Source organism: Lactuca serriola, chromosome 1 (assembly GCF_051521515.1).
Source record: "Lactuca serriola cultivar US96UC23 chromosome 1, Lser_US96UC23_V15, whole genome shotgun sequence".
Lineage (NCBI taxonomy): Eukaryota > Viridiplantae > Streptophyta > Magnoliopsida > Asterales > Asteraceae > Lactuca > Lactuca serriola.
Window position 1 is genome coordinate 244267408 of NC_136408.1, and position 26758 is coordinate 244294165.

The 26758-nt window shown below is 35.2% G+C and overlaps 1 protein-coding gene and 1 non-coding gene across 2 annotated transcripts; both read left to right on the top strand.

Moving 5' to 3' along the window:
* Positions 1–13801: 13801 nt before the first annotated feature.
* Positions 13802–13908, top strand: LOC145080792 (small nucleolar RNA R71). The gene has a single exon (XR_013695376.1). It is a non-coding gene; the product is annotated as a small nucleolar RNA R71 (small nucleolar RNA).
* Positions 13909–18995: 5087 nt separating this feature from the next.
* On the top strand, positions 18996–25937 carry SS3 (starch synthase 3). Its single transcript, XM_078998533.1, has 15 exons — positions 18996–19351; positions 19788–19860; positions 20131–21306; positions 21694–21908; positions 22089–22359; positions 22471–22649; positions 22903–23010; positions 23108–23217; positions 23293–23398; positions 23558–23728; positions 24027–24155; positions 24339–24653; positions 24720–24831; positions 25404–25527; positions 25644–25937. The coding sequence occupies exons 1-15, from the start codon at positions 19223–19225 to the stop codon at positions 25771–25773; spliced, it is 3348 nt and encodes a 1115-aa protein (XP_078854659.1). The 5' UTR covers positions 18996–19222; the 3' UTR covers positions 25774–25937.
* The last annotated feature ends 821 nt before the right edge of the window (positions 25938–26758 follow it).

Below are 26758 nucleotides of genomic sequence, written 5' to 3' on the forward strand. Positions count from 1 at the left end.
TTTTTTATCTATAATATACCTTCTTAGTGATTGTTTACAAAATTTAAATCACAACTAAATAATTTGTTTTTGCTTCTTCTGTAAAAAATTTTAATAGTATAATTATATGGCCTTTTAAAATGTTCCGGTTTCTGAAAATCGAATTATAAAAACCGATCCAACCGAATTGTAATTGGATTGGATCAAAATGGATTTGAATTTTGTTTGGACTATTTGGTTCAATGTTTTGAAAACCGAAATAAATTTGGATTCACATGAATGGATTAGATCAAACCAATCCATCCAAATGAACACTCCCTAACGGCACAAATTATAAAACGTGTTTTGTTAAATGGATTGTGTATTAGGTTTTTTTATAAAATTTGTGGGAACAGGCCCTCGTGTTTTGAGGAATCAACAGTTGATTATCCAAACCCAAAAAAAGTATATGAATGACAAATAAAGAAAATGTACGAAGATGATGATAATCTTCTCCGACATGTACATCTTGTTGCATGTTACAGTTTCTTTTTAGGATTGAGTTAATGTGAACTGATATTAATAAATTCTACATAAATGTACCTGTTTCCTTGTTGACGTTACTACATCAACCTACTTGCACCTAGCCACTTTGTTTAAAAAAGTCTCCTGGGAAAATGAGGATAACAAAAAATACATGAAAAATATTACTAATTAAAATAATTCAATATTTTATATAGATTTAAGGTAATAAAAACACAAGTTTTACCACGCTGTAGCCCATGGGAAGGTATCCGAGCTCTAAATGATTCATTTTTTATTGAAATTACAGGGGGGATGTTCAGTACCGATTCTTATAGTACTGTTCGTGGAGTCGTTGCTCTTTGGAGAGCACAGTACGATGAAAGTTGTAAGCTGTGTTCGGGGGGGAGTTATTGTCTATCGTTGGCCTCTATGGTAGAATCAGTCGGGGGACCTGAGAGGCGGCGATTGATGGGATTTGGTATGATACTTATGAGATCGATGATATCGATGAGATTCAAATCCTCCTAGCCATTATCCTACTGCAATAATTCTTGCTAGAAGTATGGAGTGTGTTTAGTTTGCCAATGAGTATGTAACCTACACAACTTCTCCACACAAATGAAAGCAAAAAACCTCCAGTCCTTTGGTTTGCTAGGAAAAGTCTTGAATTCCAAATAGGGTTCTATAGAGAATTCCCTTAACGTGACAGAATTGAAGACAGGCTCCGCACAATATTGTTGTTGCTCCAAATAATTGCAGAATGTTGATATATGCAAAGCAAGATATATGCAATCTGAATTATTATGAAATAATAGTAATCATATAACTAAACAACGTAAATATAAATGGGAACCTTAATGTTTGAAAACCGGAAAGCAGAAAATATAGCGATCGCGAAGTTCTTTGTCACATAATATGCAATATGAAACTAGCCATAAGCTTATTAACAAAGCCATAAATTACATTACGTTATGAAGAATTGAACTCATGATGTTCAGCTTGTACTAAGTCAATTGAATAGGGTTAGAACTCTAGCATCAACTGCGAAAACTCATGTGCATATATATAACTATAATCAACGAGTGAATCTTGTAAAACCTAGGGACGAAGGAATTCTTGCTTTTCCTTTTCTTTAAGTATTACTTTTAGGAAATCTCTTTTAATAATCGTTTAAAAATGCCGTAAGTATTTAGCCTTTCTATATGGGGTTTTTTTGAATTGAAAATGAGCTGTACAAAAAAAATAGGGTTTTTGTAACCTAAAAAAATCAAATTTAAAAGAAACGTTGTTATTCCGTCGGAAATTACATACGGATTACCGACGGAATCACCAACACTCATAATACATAACTATATGGAAGAAAAAGGCTGCAATAGAACCCTACAAATAGAATAAACAAATAAAACTATGAATTATGTGTTTATTTTTCCACAAGTAATAATTCTTTTACTTTATATAATTTTTTACAACGTGTGTATATAATAGACCTGACAATCCGTTTCTGCATGTTGTGTAATCGTGTCGGAAACAAATTTACACGACATAGATTTTTTAAACAAGAACACGACACATAGGGCTGTTCAATATTTGGATAAAACTGAATTGTCCAGTTGGACAATTTGGATTAAACTATTTGGTTAGGATATTTGGATATGTTTTCAAAAAAGCCGAATTATTATTTTGGATTGGTTTTGGTTTATAAAATACGAACCGATTAGTCCAAATAAACCGAATAACATATTATTATTCATTTATTTTTAATATATCTATAGTTATTTATTAATTTTGTAATATATTTTTTCTGATAGGTTCAAAAGGTTTCACCTAATACAAAACTTATATATGTATTTTCTATCAAAAGATTTTTTTTTATCTATAATATACCTTCTTAGTGATTGTTTATAAAATTTAAATCACTACTAAATAATTTGTTTTTATTTCTTCTGTAAAATTTTGTAATATTATAATTATATGGTGTTTTAAAATGTTCCGGTTTCTGAAAACATAATTATAAAAACCGATCCAACCGAATTGTAATTGGATTGGATATGATCGGATTTGAATTTTGTTTGGACTATTTGGATCAATGTTTTGAAAACCGAAATAAATTTGGATTCACTTGAATGGATCAGATCAAACCGATCCATCCAAATGAACACTCCTAACGACACGAATTATAAAACGTGTTTTGTTAAACGGATTTTGTATTAGGTTTTTTATAAAATTTGTTGGAACAGACCCTCATGTTTTGTGGAATCAACAGTTGATTATCCAAACCCAACAAAAGTATGTGAATGACAAATAAAGAAAATATACGAAGATGATCATAATCTGCTCCGACATGTACATCTTGTTGCATGTTACAGTTTCTTTTTAGGATTGAGTTAATGTGAACTAATTCTACTTAAATGTACATGTTTCGTTGTTGACGTTACTACATCAACCTACTTGCACCTAGCCTCTTTGTTTAAAAAAGTCTCCCGGGAAAATGAGGATAACAAAAAATACATGAAAAAATATTACTAATTAAAATAATTCAATATTGTATAAAGATTTAAGGTAATAAAAACACAAGTTTTACCACGTTGTAGCCCATGGGAAGGTACTTTATTGATGTCTGGAGTGTGTTTAGTTTGCCAATTAGTATGTAACCTACACAACTTCACCATACAAATAGGGATCTATAGAGAATTCCCTTAACGTGACCGACTTGAAGATAGGCTCCGCACAATATTGTTCTTGCTCCAAATAATTGCAGAATGCTGATATATGCAAAGCAAGATATATGCAATCTGAATTATTATGAAATAATATTAATCATATAACTGAACAACGTAAATATAAATGGGAACCTTAATGTTTGAAAATCGGAAGGCAAAAAATCTGAGCGATCGCGAACATCTTTGTCACAGAATATGCAATATCAAATAAGCCAGAATCTTATTAACAAAGCAATAAATGACATGACGTTATGAAGAATTGAACTCATGATGTTCAGCTTGTAATTAGTCGATCGAATAGGGTAAGAACTCTAGCATCAGCTGCGAAAACTCATGTGCATATATATAACTAAAATCAACGAGTGAATCTTCTAAAACCTAGGGACGAAGGAACTCATGCTTTTCCTTTTCTTTAAGTATTACTTTTAGGAAATCTCTTTTAATAATCGTTTAAAAAATGTCGTAAGTATTTAGCGTTTCTGTATGGGGATTTTTGGAATCGAAATTGAGGTACAAAAAAAAAATAATAGGGTTTGTGTAACCTAAAATAATCAAATTTAAAAGAAACTTTGTTATTCCGTCGGAAATTACATACGGATTACCGACGGAATAACCAACACTCATAATACATAACTATATGGAAGAAAAAGCTGCAATTGAACCCTATAAATAGAATAAACAAATAAAACTGTGAATTATGTGTTTATTTTTCCACAAGTAATAATTCTTTTACTTTATATAATTTTTTACAACGTGTGTATATAATAGACCTAACAATCCGTTTCTACGTGTTGTGTAATCGTGTCGGAAACAAATTTACACGACATAGATTTTTTAAACAAGAACACGACACATAGGGCTGTTCAATATTTGGATAAAACTGAATTGTCCAATTGGATAATTTGGATTAAACTATTTGGTTCGGATATTTGGATATGTTTTCAAAAAAGCCGAATTATTATTTTGGATTGGTTTTGGTTCATATAATACGAACTCATAAGTCCAAATAAACCGAATAACATATTATTATTCATTTATTTTTAATATATCTATAGTTATTTATTGATTTTGTAATATATTTTTTTTCTGATAGGTTCAAAAGGTTTCACCTAATACAAAACATACATATGTATTTTCTCTCAAAAGATTTTTTTTTATCTATAATATACCTTCTTAGTGATTGTTTATAAAATTTAAATCACAACTAAATAATTTGTTTTTGCTTCTTCTGTAAAAAAAATTTAATATTATAATTATATGACGTTTTAATATGTTCCGGTTTCTGAAAACCGAATTATAAAAACCGATCCAACCGAATTGTAATTGGATTTGATATCATCGGATTTGAATTTTGTTTGAACTATTTGGATCAATGTTTTAAAAACCGAAATAAATTTGGATTCACTTGAATGGATCAGATTAAACCGATCCATCCAAATAAACACTCCTAACGACACGAATTATAAAACGTGTTTTGTTAAACGGATTTTGTATTAGGTTTTTTATAAAAAATTTTGGAACAGGCCCTTGTGTTTTGAGGCATCAACAGTTGATTATCCAAACGCAACAAAAGTATGCGAATGACAAATAAAGAAAATATACGAAGATGATCCTAATCTGCTCCGACATGTACATCTTGTTGCATGTTACAGTTTCTTTTTAGGATTTGGTTAATGTGAACTGATATTAATAAATTCTACTTAAATGTACCTGTTTCGTTGTTGACGTTACTACATCAACCTACTTGCACCTAGCCTCTTTGTTTAAAAAAGTCTCCTGGGAAAATGAGGATAACGAAAAATACAAGAAAAAATATTACTAATTAAAATAATTCAATATTTTATAAAGATTTAAGGTATTAAAAACACAAGTTTTACCACGCTGTAGCCCATGGGAAGGTACTTTACTGAAGTATGGAGTGTGTTTGGTTTGCCAATTAGTATGTAACCCACACAACTTCACCATACAAATGAAAGCAAAACAACTCTAGTCCTTTGAGTCGGCCAGGATAAGTCCTGAATTCCAAATAGGGATCTATAGAGAATTCCCTTAACGTGACCGACTTGAAGACAGGCTCCGCACAATATTGTTGTTGCTCCAAATAATTGCAGAATGCTGATATATGCAAAGCAAGATATATGCAATCTGAATTATTATGAAATAATAGTAATAATATAACTGAACAACGTAAACATAAATGGGAACCTTAATGTTTGAAAACCGGAAAGCAAAAAATCTGAGCGATCGCGAACATCTTTGTCACAGAATATGCAATATCAAATAAGCCAGAATCTTATTAACAAAGCAATAAATGACATGACGTTATGAAGAATTGAACTCATGATGTTCAGCTTGTAATAAGTCGATCGAATAGAGTTAGAACTCTAGCATCAGCTGCAAAAACTCATGTGCATATATTTAACTATAATCAACGAATGAATCTTCTAAAACCTAGGGACAAAGGAACTCATGCTTTTCCTTTTCTTTAAGTATTACTTTTAGGAAATCTCTTTTAATAATCGTTTAAAAAATGTCGTAAGTATTTAGTGTTTCTGTATGGGGATTTTTGGAATCAAAATTGAGCTGTACAAAAAAAAAAATAATAATCGGGTTTTTGTAGCCTAAAATAATCAAATTTAAAAGAAACTTTGTTATTCCGTCGGAAATTACATATGGATTACCGACGGAATCACCAACACTCATAATACATAACTATATGGAAGAAAAAGCTGCAATTGAAACCTACAAATAGAATAAACAAATAAAACTGTGAATTATGTGTTTATTTTTCCACAAGTAATAATTCTTTTACTTTATATAATTTTTACAACGTGTGTATATAATAGACCTGACAATCCATTTCTGCGTGTTGTGTAATCGTGTCGGAAACAAATTTACACGACATAGATTTGTTAAACAAGAACACGACACATAGGGCTGTTCAATATTTGGATAAAACCGAATTGTCCATTTGGACAATTTGGATTAAACTATTTGGTTAGGATATTTGGATAGGTTTTCAAAAAAACCGAATTATTATTTTGGATTGGTTTTGGTTTATATAATACGAACCGATTAGTCCAAATAAACTGAATAACATATTATTATTTATTTACTATATCTATAGTTATTTATTAATTTTGTAATATATTTTTTTCTAATAGTTCAAAAGGTTTCACCTAATACAAAACATACATATGTATTTTCTCTCAAAAGATTTTTTTTATCTATAATATACCTTCTTAGTGATTGTTTATAAAATTTAAATCACAACTAAATAATTTGTTTTTGCTTCTTCTGTAAAAAAATTTAATATGATAATTATGCGTTTTAATATGTTCCGGTTTCTGAAAACCGAATTATAAAAACCGATCCAACCGAATTGTAAATTGATTGGATATGATCGGATTTGAATTTTGTTTGGACTATTTGGATCAATGTTTTGAAAACCGAAATAAATTTGGATTCACTTGAATGGATCAGATTAAACCGATCCATCCAAATTAACACTCCTAACGACACGAATTATAAAACGTGTTTTGTTAAACGGATTTTGTATTAGGTTTTTTATAAAAATTTTTGGAACAGGCCCTTGTGTTTTGAGGAATCAACAGTTGATTATCCAAACCCAACAAAAGAATGTGAATGACCAATAAAGTAAATATACGAAGATGATCCTAATCTGCTCCGACATGTACATCTTGTTGAATGTTACAGTTTCTTTTTAGGATTGAGTTAATGTGAACTGATATTAATGAATTCTACTTAAATGTACCTGTTTAGTTTGCGAATTAGCCGACTTTGGAATGTACACTTTGTTGGCGATCGTGTTCCACCATCCTGTGCTCGTAACACCATCGGGGAACACCTTGTGAGAATGTTCCATAAAGGCGCGAAAAATAGCAGTCGCGACCAATGGGCGGTCATAGATTCCCAGCCGACAAGGAAGATCAATAACTGAGCACTGATGAAACTCACCCCCAAGGCAAAAACTGAAACTTGCCGGGTGATAGTAATCGTCACCTCCACGGAAAGATACCGTAGAGAAGAATTCCCAGCAAAGTTCCCAGTACACCGGCTCTTGAATTCTAAAGACCCGGCTCCACCCATCGCAAACCATCGTTTCCCCTTTGAATGTAAATTCCTTCACAATATAAGATGCTAACTCCTCCTCATATCGCACATTCTGTAACCAATCCCAATCAACTCTGTTTGGCACGTAGATCTCCTTCTTTCTAACTTCAGCTAACTTCTTCTTCCATCTCGTCATGGTTGAAGCTGATTCGATTTGAGGAAAATTCAACCAAGGAAAATCTCCTTGGCATCCACTGGAACCTTGACCCCTGTGAAACATTGTCCTTGCAAAACAAAGAACACACAACCCAGAGAACATAGAAATTCATCAAAACAGATTACATCTGGGTCCCCGACTGGACTCGTCGAGTCCATGAGCGACTCGGTGAGTCGTATGAACTGCGCGAGTCAGTCGGCGAGCCGGTCAAAATTCGACCATGAAAACTCAAAATTACTTCAAGGGTTTTGTCCAGGGATATTCCTAAGATGTATTAAAGGAGAAATGCCCATCCAAAACAACATAATTGATGTAAAATCAAAACCCTAAAAATTCACTATTCCTCAAAATCGGGTATTATATGAAATTGGCAACCTAGATCATCTAAAAATCATGCCTTTAACAGAAATTAGGAAGAAATTCAGTACCTTTTGTGATGGAAATTGAAAAACTTGAAGAAATTTTGAAGAAGTTGATGAATGCTTGAGAGAGAGAGTAAGAATGGAGGCGCACGACGAGTGAAGGGAAAAAAATGATTTCATTAGGGTTAAAACCCTAGTTACCGGTTGTAAAAATAATTTTAATTTTTTTTTTTCTGTAAATAAAACCGACTCGTCGAGTCAGGGTCAGACTCGGCGAGTCTGGTCGCGATTTTTAAACTCATCTGGAATCTGAATCGACTCGTCGAGTCATGGCTAGACTCGGCGAGTCTCTTACAAACAATTCAGAGAATTAAATCATTTTGCCATTTGTTTAGAAAAGAAAATTTATTCCACCCCACACTTAGTCCATAAGCAGACATGTCCGACGAATTGGAAGATTAAAATCCTAAGAACGAAAAAAAAAATCAAACAAAACTAAAAAGATAAAAGAAAGCAAACTCTAAAATAATGGGTTGCCTCCCGCCAAGCGCTTCTTTTTAAGGAGTCGTTAGCTGGACTCCTTCCTATCTATGTCTCGTCATCTTCCAGCATCAGGAACGCACGCCTAATCTTTTGTGGTTTGTACTTTGTTTTGTAAGCGTGAATCTTCTTTTTGTAAGCCCATTTTAAATCTTCTTTCTTCTTTCACATAGTATCATCCTCAGCTGCTTGAAATTCCCTTCTCCTCTTTTTCTTTTTCACCCCATTCTTTTGCACCTTCTCTTGCACCTCCTTTTCCTCAAACTTAATTACTTCATATTTTGTGAAAGTGCGTGCTCTAGGTTTGGTAATGAATGGTTGAACAACCTCAACTCTCCTATCCCTTGCTTTCTCATCTTTTTCAATGTTTACCTGATCTTCAAGCGGGATTGCATCAAGACATGCTATATGAACGTGTTGAACTTTAGTATCCATTTCTCCTTTTGCTGTTTGTTCTTCTAAGGAATGAGGAAAAACATTCATGTCCAGCACATGCAGAGAACTAGCAACAAGCAGATCTAAGTCGTCCAGGTTTTTGGTAATTTCGACTGGACTCGTCGAGTCTAGGAAAGTGACTCGGCGAGTCGGATCGCATTTCACCATTTCCACTGTGTTTTCCGAGTCGGCTCCTTTCAGCATCTTTTCTATCTCCTCCAAGTCTTTGTCAAAATCTCCATTTCCTCCAGAAGGTAGTAAAAACTTGCTTGGATCTTCGTCTTGCAAAAATGCAAGTTCTTTTTGTAGTATCTCATCATCCAAATCGATAAATGATATCTCTTCTTTTCCTTCCTCTTCTTGCTTGATTTCTGGTAAAGCTCTAAATATTGCTGACTCGTCCCCTACCCTTAACGTTAGTGTAGACTCACATACATTAATTAAAGCACATGCGGTGTTTAAAAATGACCTCCCCAAAATAATCGGAATTTTGGGGTCTTCTTCCATATCAAGCACTACAAAGTCTACTGGAAAGATGAACTTGTCGACTTTAATGAGAAGATCCTCGCAAACGCCTCTTGGATGAATTGTTGTCTTGTCTGCCAAATGGATCTTCATGTTTACTGGCCTTGGCTCCGGTAAATTCAGCTTCTTGAAGAAAGAGAAAGGCATCAGGTTGATGCTTGCACCTGAGTCGGTCAACGCTTGAGTGATAAGTGCATTTCCAAATTGGCACGGAATTATGATACTCCCCGGATCGCCCTTCTTTTTGGGGTAACTCACTCAATATTATTTCCGCGACTTCAGCTAAATCTTTCCTAGCAGCAAAGAGACCCTTTAGTAAGTTAAAATACTTGGGCGTTTGAAGCATCGTTTCTACAAATGGTACGTTGACTTGTAGGGCTCTAACATTGTAACATCCCAAAATTCAAGGCCAAAAATTTCATTTTTAATTACGTCATTTTAAAACCAACAGTGAAATAAAACATCTGTAATATTATGTCATGTCAAAACCAAAGTAGAAATAATCAAACATATTATCATAAAACCATATCAGAGTGTAATCCCAAAGATCTCATGTGCGGAAAACATAGTGTGATGCGCTGCGATCAAGCCGGCTCCTTTCCTTTAAACACGAAGTACCTGAAACCAAAACTGAAAACCGTAAGCACGAAGCTTAGTGAGTTCCCCCATCATACCACATACCAAACAATCATATAATGAACAGCTAGGAGATACGGGTCTCGCCTACACTCATGGAGGTACGGGCCTTGCCCACACTCCGCTAGCTGGGAGATACGGGCCTCGCCCACACTCCACTATCTCTGAGATACGGGCTTTTCCCACACTCAGCTATGAAACCATAACATGCAAGTATATTCAATCATATACTAAACAGCTAGGAGATACGGGCCTCGCCCACACTCATGGAGATACGGGCCTTGCCCACACTCCGCTAGCTGGGAGATATGGGCCTCGCCCACACTCATGGAGGTACGGGCCTCACCCACACTCCACTATCTCTGAGATACGGGCCTTGCCCACACTCAGCTACTATCACAAATATCATAAAACAACATACTACCAGACATACCTGGGTTGTCCGAACTACCCTTCGGTCCTCACAACCGAACTTGGGGACTATTCCCCTCCTACTACCACTATCACATATAATATATCATGCCAACATATAAACATATCATCACATGCTTTCAGACATATCTGGGGTGTCTGACCTACCCTTCGGTCCTAACAACCGAACTCTACTACTATCACATATAACATATCATGCCAGCATATAACATATCAGGTAGTAGCAAACCTAGATGATATCACAAAGACAATCATCTAACATACAACTCCTACTGGTGGGCCGGCATTATGGCCGTAGACCCACCGCTACTGGAAGGTAACTCACCTCACACTGCTGAAGTCCCGTAGACACAATCCCACACTGCTGAAGTCCTGCAGACTCAACCCCAACTGCTGGATGACAGATTCCCGATCTGTCAATATCAAAACATCACCCAATTAATAATTGGGTCCCAATACATAACCATACATACATTCTTTGGGTAATTACTACATTACCCCTCGCTTGGCTTATTCAAGCCCAAGGCCCAATCCGTAGGCCCAAAGTCAATTAGGAATCAAAGCCAAACACATGGCCCAATTTTCCAAATTGGGCCTAGGCCTATACATGGTCTCATTCTGAGGCCCAACATCATATACTCATTAAGGCCCAAACTATGGCCCAATTTTCTAAATTGGGCCCAAGCCCCTTACTTGGGCCTTACCCTAGGCCCATTAAATTGCTCTAGACCATTTGCTTGATCTTGGATAGCCCATTTGATATCCCAATCATTAAGGCCCAACCATAGACCCAAATGAAATTAGGGTTTCACATAAAATGATGATTAGGGTTAAGTTTCCTACTTAACCCATTAAGCACTTAATCCATTAAGGACTTAGTCCATTAAGTCCCATATTGCTTAGATTAGTCTTTGCCAATGATTATTATTTAATATCTCCAGTTATTAAATAATTCCCGTGTGTCCCGATTAATTCCCCCTAATTAGGGTTTCCAACCCAATACTAGTCCATTAATTAATTTGTTGGGCTTTTAAATCAATTAGGGCTTTATTGGGCCTATTAAGCCCACTAGAATATCATTAAGCCCATTAAGGTTTTATTAGGGTCCATTAAGGTTTTATTAAGCCCATTAAGTCTTATTGGGTCCAATAGAGTCCATTAAGCTTCAATGGGCCCATTAGGGTTTTAGTCCTTTGTCCAATCATCCAAACAAGTCCAAACACCATCAAAGCACACCGCCACCCAACACGGCGGCCGGTGGCGGCAGGAGGCGGCAGCCACCACCTCACGGTGGTGGTTTCGAATTCCTTTCTCATTATTCCTTTTCCAATTACATGATACAATGCTAAAACTCGAAATAAACACAAACACTAAACAACATAAACACACACACACAACCATCCTATAGTGGCCGGTGGTGGTAGAAGATGGCAGCGGCTTTTCCGGCCGATCTGGACTATACACACAACATACCAAAGAAAACAGAAACAAACCCACCCAAACTTTTGTTTGCAAACATCCACCTCGCGGTGGTGGCGGTGGTCCCTTTTGGTTTCCAGTCGATCAACACACACATCAAGCCCTTGTTCGAGATTCAGAACACCACCATACACAACAAACACTTCCTTTGGCTCAGACTAATAAACCCAACACCCTCCTGAGGCGGGTGGCGGCGGCAGCAACACGAGATGGCGGCGGGTTGCGGCTCCACTGACGGCGTAGGCGGCAGTCGGTCCATGCGGCGGTTGAAAAAGGAGAAGAAGAATGAGAACAGTGGAGGCTAGGAGGCAGTCGATCGATTCTTCAGCATGCCTCGGGTTCATCGACACTCGTCGGGGAAACATCTCCGGTCTCGGTGGCCCTCCAAGCCACTCACATCGTCACCGACAACAATGGTCTCGACGGTCTTTGGTTGATCGGAACAACGAACAGAAGGGAGGTGATGGCGGCTGACTTCTCCCATGGCGGCTGGAGAGGTTCTCCTTAGGGTTAGGGTAGGCAACGGTTATATACTCCCGAGCTCCATAAGCATTATTTCCATAATGACAGAATTGGTCCCTCCCCATAAGTTCTCTTTAAATTAAATCCCATATTTCCCCTATCAACCCCCGCCAACTAAATACTTTACAAACCAGATCCGAGATTTACAATATAGCCCCTATCTTATAAAATCTTTACAAAGCTAATCCAGAATTAACAAAACCTCCCCTTGCTTGACAAATTGTTTCCAATTAAGGTCCAAAATTTACCCTTTAGCCCTCCACTTCTAAATTTTTGACAATTAGCCCCTCGAGACCATCCATTGATATATAATTATTTATTTTAGGGCTACTACTCGCTCATTATTTTATTTATTGATTTAATAAATAAACGGGGCTTTACAAACATGCTCCATAAAGGCTCTATAAGCTTCAACTTTTTCAACAGGCATGGCTCTGATTGGGAATGGCAAAGGAGGATTATATGGCTTTAAGGGGATGACCGTTTTGTCATTAACGCATGGACTCGTCGAGTCCATTAGAGGGACTCGGCGAGTCTGGTCGGGTTTAGCTGGAGCTGACTCTTCTGCCTTTTCTGTCTTCCTATTGGAGATCCTCTGTGCATGTGTGAAAATTTCTTCATGGTTGGAAGTCACAATACTCACATTCTCCATTCTTGGATTACTTTCGGTGTTACTTGGAAGTTGATCCGGTCTCCTTTCGTTCACTTGATGTGCAAGTTGTCCCAGCTGTTTCTCAATGTTGAGAATGGATGCCTGCTGATTCCTTATCATATTTCTGGTCTCGTGTATTGCAGCATCGTGATCATTGTGTCTCTTTTCGGACGCGGCTATGAATCTAGTGAACAATTCTTCTAAATCGGCTTTCTTTTCCATTACCGGTTCTTCCTTTTGATAAAATCCCCTCTCCTTCTGCTTGTATTTCTCCTCCTTAGCCTTCTTGTATTCTTCGTATGGGAGCCATTCCTTCTTCGGTTTCCGCCAATTCTCGTTGTATCTATCGCCACTTGAGTAGAACACTTGAGCCTTTTTGTTTCCATTTTCATCCAAATCACATTTCTTTGTGAGATGGGGCCCTCTACAATTCTCATATCCAACTCAAATAGCATGGATTGTTTGATCCATTTTTGTCATCCTTCTATCTAGACTATCGAGCTTAGCTATCACCGCCGCCATGCTATCATTTGCCGAGTTCACTACCCCCCGACTTACTTCATTCCTTGGATTGTGGTATTCTCTAGAATGCTTAGAGAATTCTTCAATTAACTCCTTGATTACCGGGGGCGCCTTCTTCGTGAGCGGGCCTTGAGAATCGAGCAATTGCCTTGTGGCGACATTGACTCCATCATAGAAAATGAAGACCTCTTGTTGGCTATTAAGGTCATGGTGTGGGCAATTTCTAAGCAAACCTTTGTACCTTTCCCAAGCTTCATAAGGAGATTCTTCGGGTTGTTGCTCAAAGTTGGCGATGGCTTTCTTTAATTTAGCTATTTTGGAAGGCGGGCAAAAGTAGTCTATGAATTCTTCTTTCATCTTGGCCCATGTGGTGACCGATCCGGGAGGAAGTGACTTGAGCCAATCCTTTGCAGCACACTTGAACATGACTGGAAGCATGCGAAGTAGCTGGGTCTCGCGAGGCACATTTGGTACATTGAAGTAGTCAGCCACATCATTTACTTCATCCAAGTGCTTGTAGGCGTCTTCGTGGTCTTTCCCATAAAAAGGAATCTCCTTGAGTTGAGTGAGAATATGGCCCTTTAGCTCGAACGTAGCTGTTGCGGGAATTGCAGGTTGCACAAGTCCCGGGCCGGTGTCATCGCGCATCCTCTTCTTCCATTCCCCCATGGGGACTTCATCGATATTAGCCATAGCGATAGCTAAATCGTCTTCAAACTCGGATTCGTGCTCGTATGTGGGTTCTTCTTCTTCCTCGGTCACGTACTCGGTGTCTTCTTGAATTGGGTCGCCGATTGTCAAAGAGGCACTAGATGATCCTGATTTGCTGCTCCTCTTCTTGCTGAAAACGGACTTGAGGTTTTTGAGTGGTGAGTTCTTTGAAGAAGTGGATTCTCCAACGATTTTGCCTTTGCTCCTCCTTAGTGCGGATTCCGGGTCTTCAAGAGGAGGGACCAGAGGTGTATCAGATCCTCGGGTCATGAAACAACTGTAAACAAAACAAAAAACACGTAAAAGGAACAAAATAAAATAAAAAATTAAAACTGTAAACAACGATGTACTCGCCGAGTCGGCACGAGTGCACTCGGCGAGTTCAAGGCAAAAACAGAAAAAAATTCTAGTTACTTTAAAAACGGATTTTTATTAAAACTTATACTACTTACTAAATTACCTTTTAATTAACTTTGTGTAAGATAAATCCCACACAAAGGATCGATTAAATTAGAATTTAATGTTAATTTTAGAACCACTCCCTGGCAATGGCGCCAAAAACTTGATGTGTGCAAACTCACTTAGTTTTAAACCTACTTTTAGTCATAAAATAACACACAAAGGCAGTGGACCTATCAATTGTGGTATAGTTAAATAAGTAGGGTATCGAACACAGGGAACGGTAAATTAAAACTAAAAACTAATTCTATCTAAATTAATTAATAAGTAGAGGGTTTTCTCTAGTTTTACAAGACTAGAAACTTACTAACTATTACTTAATCTAAAACTTAGAAAAACAAAGAATTAACTAGATTCAATAATGGAAAGGAACTTCTGTTTGGTTCAACTCAATTGATCCTATGGTTGATTTCAAGGTAATGGTGCAATGGATTAACTCTTTTGTTGGTTACCGATTCAAGTGATTAGATTCGCGTTCACTCACCTCGTCTACACTCACCTTCCTACCAAGCACATATAAGTATCACACAAACAACAAGTATAATCTAACATGCAAACATTCCTCGGGCACCCGCCCGACATCGGACCTTGGTTTGGAATAACATACTAGCATGCAATGCCTAGGGCTAACCCCCGGGTCTTCCTACTCATATATTACATGGGCTGACATTGTGGCCTTAGACCCATTCACACAGTGAGTAGACTCACCTTGCACTGCTGAAGCCCTGGCTGGAACTAGCTGAGTACAGACGAAGTTCTGTATCTCATTATTAGCAGAGTATATTTCTTAGGACAATGATACAGTAGAGTATGTTTCTTTATGTGTTAGCATGTTATATGATTGTATGTGTTTAGCGAGCGAGGCCCAGAGACAGACGGGGCCTAAGAGAGACATATATGTATACCGAGCGGGGCTCGATGTCAGGCGGGGCCTGATGCTGGGCGGGGCCCGATGCCGGAGTATTAAATTAATGGTTTGACAATTATAGTTTTAGTATTAAATTAAAAACGAAATTTTTGGTCATGATTTTTGCGATGTTACACAGTTAAAATAAGTTAATTGCTTTCTTATGTACAAAAAATAAGAAGTTGCCAATATGTGAACACGGATAAGAGGTAGTTACCCTCCTAAGTCATTTTCCCGTATTTGGTCGGTCACACCTTTGTTTTTTTTTGTCAAAAAAAGAATTATAAATAATAATAAAATAACTAAAATAATTAAAAATAAATTAATAAAGGCATTATAATTTTTTTTATACTGTAGAGATGAAAAACACAACACAATAAAATGTTAGGGACTGTCCGAGAAAGAAAAAAAAAAAAAAAAAAAAAAAAAAAAAAAAAAAAAACAATTTTGACAAACCATATAGTTCATTAGACTTTTAGTGAATTACACGTTTTATAATCATCGATTTAAAATCATAAATATCGAATTGCCACTTCTTATAAATATCAAATTTCCACGTTTTCTTTAGTGAATAGCACGTTTTAGAAAAATAAAAATTCGTCAAAAATAAATCCAAAAATCATTAAATCCATCCCAATCATCCACCCAAAATAAGGTATAAATTACTAGAATCATACCTCAATTATTCACCAAGTTGCAAATTTTAGCATAACAAATATTTTAATCCACTTTTGATTCAGAATAAACAATTTTCTACAGAAAATTTTCTATTTCCCTTAGACTTAGCAAATCCACTCAAAAGACGGACATAAACCAAATTAAAAGATTAAATTTATGAAATAATAATAATTATTAGTAACGACATTATATATTTTCTCTCATCTTTTATACACATCACAGATAGAATATTAATATATCACTTCAACAAGACAACAATTAAAGCTTCATTTAGCCTATTTCTAAAACTTTAAAAAGAGAAAAACTCGAATAATTGTTGCCTTTAGGGTTTCTCTAGTCATGAATAACAATTTATTTGATTGGAAGAATCCAAAAGAAATTTTACAAAATGGAGTTTTCCTTGTTTTTGATAGGTGTATTATCGAGGAAAATAAATAAGGGTGGTACCCTTTAGAATCAGTGAGAAATTTCATGGTGACAATCTGGATTGAAATTTATTAATTATTAGTTTCAAGTTTTGATAGGATTCATGTTATCCCGATATAGAAAACCGTACATGTGAGATGGAAAAATAGGCTGCTTGAAAATGAAAAATGTTTGCCATTTAAAATATATGAATTAGATCTACCCTGATTCAACACACATTGCTTTTTGCAAAGTTGTTATTAAGTTTTGAATCCAAATAAAAGCATCCAAGAATCCTTGCAAGATTATAAAACTTGGAGAAGGACCAATCCTCAAATTCCTTTTTCATCGACCCTCTTTCACTGTCATAATCTTTAAACAATCACCCCTTTCATGCTGTATTCACCTTACTACGCCTCTAACTATCTTTTTCCTTCCCCTTTAGAGTCCTATCAAACAATCAAGCCAATGTTTGTTCTAGTTAAAGTGTGGTCCAAGTACCATATGCTAACATCATTCGTTATGTTTGAGGTAATATGATGGTAAATTTTGACAATATGAAAGAAAGTAGATATAATAATATAAGCATAATGTGGGGGCAGGGGTAGTGGGTTTGAAAAAAGATAGTGGGCCGAAGGTGTTGCGATAATGCAATGTTAGTGTCACGACTTGGAGAAAAGGGATAGTAAGGGGAGAGACGTATGGTGGTAAGGACAATGGTTTTCGTCCATGAGGTGGTGAGTTTGAGGGATCATCGGTGGTCTTTCTTGACGGTTTCCATCAAAGAAGGAGGTGCGTTTTAGGTAGTACTTGGTGAGTTTGAGATTGTTGTTGATGATAAAAAGAAGTGGATCCAACTTTGTATAATCATAATGATGATAGTCATATATAACTATCATATATATATATATATATATATATATATATATATATATATATATATATATATATATATATATATATATATATACATACAGGGAGTGGTTCAAATGAGAACCAAAAAAGGTTAAGAACCGTAAGAACCTCTAACTTTAGATGTTTATAAAGGGTTTAGGTAACCCTAAACCCTAAACCCTTTATAAACACCCTAAACCCTAAACCCTAAACCCTTTATAAACATCTAAAATTAGAAGTTCTTACGGTTCTTAACCTTTTTTGGTTCTCATTTGAACCTTTATCTATATCTATATCTATATATATATATATATATATATATATATATATATATATATATATATATATATATATATATATATATATATATCATTTCTAACCAATGTTTTAAAAACCGGTTTGAACCGACCGGTTGAACCGGTTGGACCGGGAACCGGGGGAGGGAGCGGTTCAACTATCACCGATTTTACATTGATTTCTGAACCGGATTGAACCGGCCGGTTTTTAGAAAAAACTGGTTGAACCGGTCAAAATAAACCGGTTGAACCGGTTAATCCGAATAAAAACACATGAAAATTAATTATTTACATAATAAACTTTGGTATTTTTTTTTCAAATATATTTAGTTTGCTCTAAATAAAAACATATGTTAAATTTTATAAAGTTTTTTGATGTGGTTGTATTCATCTAAAACTATATTTCGTTTCGATATTATATTTTATTTTCTTTTTAGCATATATGGATTGATGTAAAACACTAAAACTTATGGTTATGTATTATTTTAATGTATTTTGATTCATTTGCAACTTATTTTTATGTGTATTTTTAATGTTTGAACTTGTAAACATAAAATTCATAATTTATATATGTATGTATGTGTAGGAAAATAGAAAAAAACATGAAAAATATAGAAACCGGTTCACTCGGCGGTCGAACCGGTTAAACCGGTTGAACCGAGAACCGGTCACCATACCGGTTCAACTAAAAAGCCGGTTTTTAAAACATTGTTTCTAACCCATATAATTAATATGTATAGTTTGATATTTTTCTTTATATAGATATAAATAGAAATTTAAGTTTCAGAATTATGAGAGATTAAAATGAACATTTTCTGGTGATTTGTTGGCTTTTTGTTTTTTTGTTTGTTTTTTTTTTTTCCTTTTTAACATGAATCAAATGATATATAATTCTTGACAATATGACCATAAATGTAAGAAAAACAATAGTTGGACTAAAACTGCTATTTTGTGAATAGTATAGGGATGGTTTGTAATTTACTCTAAACATAAAGGAACAAAATTTCAAACTCACATGCATTTGCAGTATGACCCCTGAGGCCCAGATTTTGCTGCTATCTCACTCTCACAGACTCACACAGTCACAAGACCAAACATAATCGTGTATTGCACTTCTCATTACACCTCTTCTTTCTCGTGCATTTCTCGAATTGTGTAATTGATGAGCTACAGTTATCAAAGTAATTCTACGCTAATACAGAGAAGGAGGTGAGAAAGATCAAGAGGGTATTTCAGGTGAATTTGTGGTCAAGAACAGAGACAGTGGATAGCTATGGCAGTATCTTTACAGCTTCAGACACCTCCATATTTTGGAAACACAGTTGTTAGGGACAAAACCCTCGTAAGGATTAAACCTTTTATTGGGTCTCATCCACCCAGAAGATCTAACTTGTTTTCAAAGGTAACGATCAATCATTTCCTTCATTGATTTTTGATGAATTCATTGTATATAACTTCGATTCAATTGAATACCGTTTCGTGGGTTTCTTTTTTGAAATGTCATTTTGTGGGTTTCTTTTTGAATGAAATGCCTACGAATTTGCAAATGTATGGGGAACATTTGGGTGGATTGTTGTGTATTTATGGGTAATCTAAGTTTTGATTGTTTTAGGGTTTTTCGTTTTCTGACAGATTTCGCAATTCTAATCATATTTGGTGTTCATATAATCGGATTCATTACCAGTTATAATAGCTTATTTTGATAGCGTCATTTAGTTGGTGCTATCGGTTTTTAAAAAGAATTCAATCAATACTAATTTTGGTGAAGTTTGTTACATTGATTAGCTTCGGTTTTTTCTTATTCGTGGGATAATTATTTTTATTATATTAATGTGTAGTTTACACAATCTTGTTCATGGTACAAATATTCTGTGATTGCTGGGTTTTCGCACCAAATCATCGCAAGTTCAGGTTAGTTGTTGAGCTCTGACTTGAATATCGAACGATTGTTGAAGTTTTTAGTAGTAAAATTGTTGAAAAGGGACTTAATTTCTAAACGGGTATTTCGATAAAGGTGATAACTTTTTAGTAAATAATCAGAATCAGAATATAATATGCTTCAGTAAAACGTGGTGCAAGAGAAATTGAATATTACTAGAAAATTTGATTAGTATCAGATAATCACTTTCAAGATACAAGCCTAATTCATTATGATTTTTCCATCAATTGTGTATGTTGTAGACTTCTCAAGAAAAAGGAGATATAAAGTTTCAAGCCCAAGGGCAAATGACTCTGCACCCAAAGGATTTAAGCCCAAACCTACAAATCCAAGGAAAGATCAAAGAACAATTGAAGGTAACGAAGGCCTCAATCCTTCTATCTCTACAGAATTTGTGAATCCCACAAAAAGAGAAAGTAAAATCCATACAATTCAGCAATTGGCTGTTCCTGAGTTCAATCAAAGGGCAGAAAGTGTTAAAAACGATATTATAAATAAAAAAGAGAAAGTAGAGGCCATCAAGAATAGTGATGATGAGATTGAAGATGATGAGGAAGCTTCTAGAAAGTTAAAATTAGAAATTGAAGAAAAATTACGCAAAAAGATGGAAGAAGAGCTGCGAAAAAAGGAGATGGAAGCAAATTTACGAATTCAAGAAATCAAAAATCTTGCAAACGAGACTTTTCTAAAAGGCGAAAAAGTGTTTTGTTATCCTAAGCTCGTGACACCCGATCAAGAAATTGAAATATTTTTAAATAGAATTGATTCGAGTTTATTTAATGAATCAAGTATCTTTATAATGGGAGCGTTTAACGACTGGCGATATAAATCTTTCACCGTGAAATTAAAAAAAACGAATCTGAGCGGCGACTGGTGGTCATGCCGGATAAATGTCCCAAAGGAAGCATACAAAATAGATTTCGTGTTTTTTAACGGACAAGATGTTTATGAAAACAATGAAATGAAAGATTTTTGTATAAACGTGGAGGGCGGAATGGACATTTTCGAATTCGAAGAGCTTTTGCTTGAGGAAAAAAGAAGAGAGCTTGAAAGACTTGCAAAAGAAGAAGCAGAGAGAGAACGGGAATTGGAAGAAAAGAGAAAAATCGAAGCTGAGAAGGCGGCAAGTGAAGAAGATAGAGAGCGGGCCCACATGGAAGCCGAGAGGAGAAGGGGAATAATTCAACAAGTTTTGGAAAAAGCGGTTAAGTTTGTTGATGGTGTATGGTATATAGAACCGAGTGAGTATAAAGGAGGGGATACAGTTAGGTTATATTATAACAAAAGTGTGGGCCCACTTGCAAATGTTAAAGATTTGTGGATTCATGGAGGTTATAATAATTGGAAAGATGGATTGTCCATTGTTGAGAAGCTTGACAAGTTTGTTGGAAAAGATGGTGATTGGTGGTATGCGCATGGTATGCTACTTTCATTTCTTTCTATTACACAACATTTTACTTTGAAAAATCTACTCACTTATAGCATTCTACTTTCACTTTTTTTTTTTTTACCTTATTAAGACATTATACCTTGAAAACTTACCCTATTATATCAATATAATTGGTAGATTTTTCAAAGTACAATGTTGTGTAATAGAAAGAAATAAAAAGCAGGATGCTATGATAAACAGATCAATGGAAGAGCACATTGTTGCATATCTTACATTTATCCCTTGTTTTTTTGCAACATCTTCAAAGTATACTTTTTAGTTTTTTTTTTTTTTTTTTTTTTTTTTTTTTTTTTTTTATATTGTTATGGTCCCCACTCGTTCGCTTACAGAGTAAACAACCTTTGATTTTATGTAGTTGTGGTTCCCACTCGTTCACTTGTATTGGATTGGGTTTTTGCTGATGGTCCACCTCAGCATGCAACAGTTTATGATAACAATGAACGCAAAGATTTCCATGCTATTGTTCCCATATCCATTCCTCAAGATCTCTTTTGGGCTGAAGAAGAACACGAGATTTACAAGAAACTTCAGACTGAAAGAAAGCTAAATGAAGAAGAAATCCGTATCAAGGTCATATTTTCATGATACCACACACAGGATTGTAATCACCTTTTTATATTGAAATGCAAGAAACAACAACATACTTTCATTGGTTTGTTTTTTATAGCATATCCTGCTTTCATTTCTTCCTATTACATCATTGCATTTAGCACTATAACTTGTTTTGTGTCCTTTTTTTTTCATTTACAGGCTGAGAAAACAGTACGAATGAGAGCCGAAACAAAAGAAAGAACAATGAAAACGTTTTTGTTGTCACAAAAGAATATAGTTTACACAGACCCTCTTGATGTCCAAGCAGGAAGCCAAGTGTCAGTTTTCTATAATCCCAAAAATACCCTTCTAAATGGAAAGCCTGAAGTATGGTTTAGATGCTCTTTTAACCGTTGGACACATCGCATTGGTCTTTTTCCACCTCAAAAAATGTTGCCTGCAGATAACGGGATGCATGTCAAAACCTCTGGTAAGCTGTTGACTGGTCAACCCGACCTGTTTTTTTTTATAAAACTACCCGTTTTGACATCTGTGATAAAGTTTCTTTCTTTTTTCTTTTTTTTTGATTGTGATGCATCAGTTAAGGTCCCACTAGATGCATATTTGATGGATTTTGTGTTCTCTGAGAAAGAAAGTGATGATGGTGTTTTTGACAATAATCATGGTATGGATTACCATATACCTGTGTCTGGAGGAGTTACAAAGGAACCCCCTATGCATATTGTTCATATTTCTGTTGAAATGGCTCCCATTGCAAAGGTCATATTTCAAATTTCATTTTTTACTTGTATAATTAAATTGAACTCTAATAATATCAAATGCATATACATGACAAAGGGTTTAATGCTAAAAATAACAACGGAAAAATGCAATAAATCGCTATGTACTTTCATTTAATTTCTATTACAGTTAAACGCAAGAAATTTCATTTTTAACCGTTTTCTTTGAAAGTTGGATGATTTTAGTAAAGTGTGTGTGTGTGTGTGTGTGTTTGTTATTTTTGGAATTGCAGGTAGGAGGGCTTGGTGATGTTGTGACTAGTCTTTCTCGTGCTGTTCAAGATTTAAACCACAATGTGGATATTATTCTTCCAAAGTATGATTGCTTGAATCTTAGCAATGTAAGTAAGCCTTTCTTGAATACTTATGATTATTGAAGCAATCAAGATTGGATTCTAAATTTCTCTTGAAGCAATAATACTTTCCTTTTTGTTGTAGGTGAAGGACTTTGGTTTCCATATGAGCTACTCATGGGGTGGGACCGAAATTAAAATTTGGTTTGGGAAAGTTGAAGGACTTTCTGTTTACTTTCTTGAGCCTCAAAACGGGTTAAAAAAAACTCTAATTCACCATTCACATCTTATATAATTAAAATCTGATGCAAGCTTTTTGTATCTGTTCAGACACTTTTGGAAAGGATGCATTTATGGTTGCAATAATGATGGGGAAAGATTTGGTTTTTTTTGTCATGCTGCTCTTGAATTCCTTCTTCAAAGTGGATCTCATCCTGTAAGCTTTAGGTGTAAGAGTTATCATACTTCATTTCATATATTTCTTTTTCTATATTTAATCAGTCATAAAGAGTTTCACTTATCAGATGAAACTAGATTTTTGTAATTCATGCATTTATCCCTTTGTGTAATTATGATTGGTTGTTTTGTTTTGCAGGATGTTATTCATTGTCATGATTGGTCTAGTGCACCAGTTGCATGGTTGTTTAAGGATCAGTATATGCATTATGGTTTGAGTAAAGCAAGAATTGTCTTCACAATTCATAACCTTGAATTTGGGGCTCCTTTGATTGGGAAAGCCATGGCATATGCTGACAAGGCTACAACGGTAACTTAATTCTTATCACCTTTTCTTACCTCTCCTCTTTTTTTTTTTAAATCAAGAAATAGCAACGTACTTTCATCAATTTGTTTATTATAGTAATGTCATCCAAATACAAAACAATTTACACTGCTATAATCGGGTAGACTTTTCAAAGTATAATCTCCTAATAAGAAAGAAAAAAATGAACAAGTTTTCAGTTACCATTTGTTCAGATTCTCACACATTGTCATTATTGGAAAGAATGAAGTTAAGTCAAAAAATTTCCATGCTTGATCAAACATTTTTCTTACATCAACTGCAGGTGTCTCCAACTTATTCACGGGAGGTTGCTGGAAATCCCGTGATTGCCCCTCATTTGCACAAGTTTCATGGGATACTTAATGGCATTGACCCGGATATGTGGGACCCATTTAACGACAAGTTCCTTCCCGTAAGTATATATATAGCTTATAATTTCTTATCTAAAGAATCCATGAATAGATATCAAGTCAACTTGCATGTTCTTTATTGATTTTTTTTTCCAATTTCGATTTTCATTTAATAACGAATGTGGGACCCATGGAAACGTGATCAAAATATTTCATTTATTATTATTATTATTTTGAAATTGTAGGTATCTTACACATGGGAAAATGTGGTGGAAGGAAAAAAAGCTGCAAAGGAAGCCTTGCAACAAAAGTTGGGTTTAAAACGAGGGGATGTACCCTTGATTGGAATCATCACCCGGTTGACTCACCAAAAAGGAATCCACCTCATCAAACATGCCATCTGGCGGGCCCTTGACCGGGGCAGCCAGGTGGTGTTGCTAGGGTCAGCCCCGGATCCTCGTATCCAAAATGATTTTGTAAATTTGGCAAGTCAACTGCATTCTACACATAATCAACATGCACGCCTATGTTTGACCTATGATGAGCCTCTCTCTCACTTGGTATGTTATGTATTATTTGACCTTTGGTTTGACTTTTTTGTTGACTTTTTGACCTCTTGTTTTTAGATATATGCTGCTGCAGATTTCATTTTGGTCCCTTCCATATTTGAGCCATGTGGCCTAACTCAACTCACTGCAATGAGATATGGTTCAATTCCTATTGTGAGGAAAACTGGAGGTATTAATATTAATACTTAATAGTGGTTATATAACTATTTTATTTATTTATTTATTTTTTTCAATTTATAGGTTATACAATGAAACATCTAAGGGTAAAAATGAAACATTCCAAAAAACACTATAGTTTGTGAAAATGAATGAGTTTTGACATATTACGAAAATGTTAATGTAGAAAAAACATTATACATGACATTTTTTTTTGTTGGTTTTTACTTATTCTTACAGATGCAATGCCAAATACAGTGCATTGATAAGTTTAGACAATTTATTTTACGTATAAAATGCCTTTCAATTAAGACAATGTAATGGAATCTTGTGGACTTAAATCGTCATCATAATTCTTTCAATGATGACAATAGACAAAATAGGTAACTGTGAATTGAACGCTCTACCAAAATAGAAGATTATGTAGTTTATATGCGACAAAGATTATAATTCTTGTGAACTTGAAAAAGTCGATATATATATATATATATATATATATATATATATATATATATATATATATATATATATATATATATATATATATATATATTGTTAAATTTACCTTTTTAACCTTGTTTGCAGGACTTTATGATACTGTATTTGACGTTGAACATGATAAAGAGAGAGCGCAATCACAAGGTCTCTCACCAAACGGATTCAATTTTGAAGGAGCGGATGCTGCTGGTGTCGATTATGCTGTCAACAGGCAACTACACACCACTCTCTTACACTTACTTTCTCATAAGCAAATTATATATATATATATATAATTTGTTTATGAGAAAGTAAATATTGATGGTTTTGGTGTTTGTTTGTGCACAGAGCGATTTCTGCATGGTATGAAAGTAGGGATTGGTTCAATTCGTTATGCAAAGTGGTGATGGAGCAAGATTGGTCATGGAATCGACCCGCTCTCGACTACTTGGAGCTCTACCACGCGGCTCGAAAGTAAAACTTGATAGGAAGAAATCAGGAAGTTTTTTTTTTTCTTAGAATAAATAATAGCCATAGAAGAATTTTGTACATGTCTACATGATCTTTTTTTTTTTTTTTTTTTTTTTTTTTTTTTTTTTTGTGATTAGTGTGGTTAATAAATGGAAACATGTTTCTTTTTTACTTAATGGACTTAAGGAAGGTGAAACTTAGGGGTTGTTTGATAAAACCGAACTATTTAATGCCAAACGATTTCAACCTCTTAATGATTAATAGAATGTATTGTTCCTTAATCGTTCAGAGGCTATCTTCTATTGCAACAACTTCTTCCCTCCTCCACGGAGTCGACTACGTCTCCGGTTACTTCCAAAAATCCTACTAATTCATCCATCAATTTTGACGTCAAGAATGTCTTCCTTCACACTACTTTACAAGAGACCATTTTTATGCTGTGTGATCATGTTTGCCACATACATTGGTCTTTATACGGCCTTAAGTAGACACCCATGCATTGGTCTTTACATCGATGATATTATTCTAACAACATCATCCACCGCTATGAAGGACCAGTTATCATCCATCTCAGGATCTCTGCTACCCATTCCTTTATGGGCCTCTTTCTTAGTCAGTCTCAGTATGCTACAAATATACTTAACCATGCATGTATGCTTAATTGCAAATCCTGTCATACCCTAGCTTAGACAACTAAAGTCTAAATTGGACGACTTATGATCGCTAATCCCATCGAGTATTGCCAGCCTTGCTGGCACCTATAGTACTTCACATTCACCGGACCAGATATTACCTATGTCATTAAGCATATGTACTTATTCAATCATGCCCTTGTGAGACCCGCTTTTGAGCGCTTAAACACATTTTAAGGTATATGCGAGGCACCCTAGACTACGGCCTACAATTCCATGTATCTACGTCTTCAGATCTCATTGCTTACTCCGATGTTGTTTGTGGCGGATGTGTATTTTTAGGCGGGAATTTCCTTTCCT

Bases quoted from the DNA above. Each gene is read 5' to 3' on its own strand.
- SS3 (XM_078998533.1), top strand. From the start codon at position 19,223: ATGGCAGTATCTTTACAGCTTCAGACACCTCCATATTTTGGAAACACA. The intron at 21,909-22,088 runs GTCATATTTTCA...TTTCATTTACAG, and splicing joins AAGAAGAAATCCGTATCAAG to GCTGAGAAAACAGTACGAAT. The intron at 25,528-25,643 runs GCAACTACACAC...GTTTGTGCACAG, and splicing joins GTCGATTATGCTGTCAACAG to AGCGATTTCTGCATGGTATG.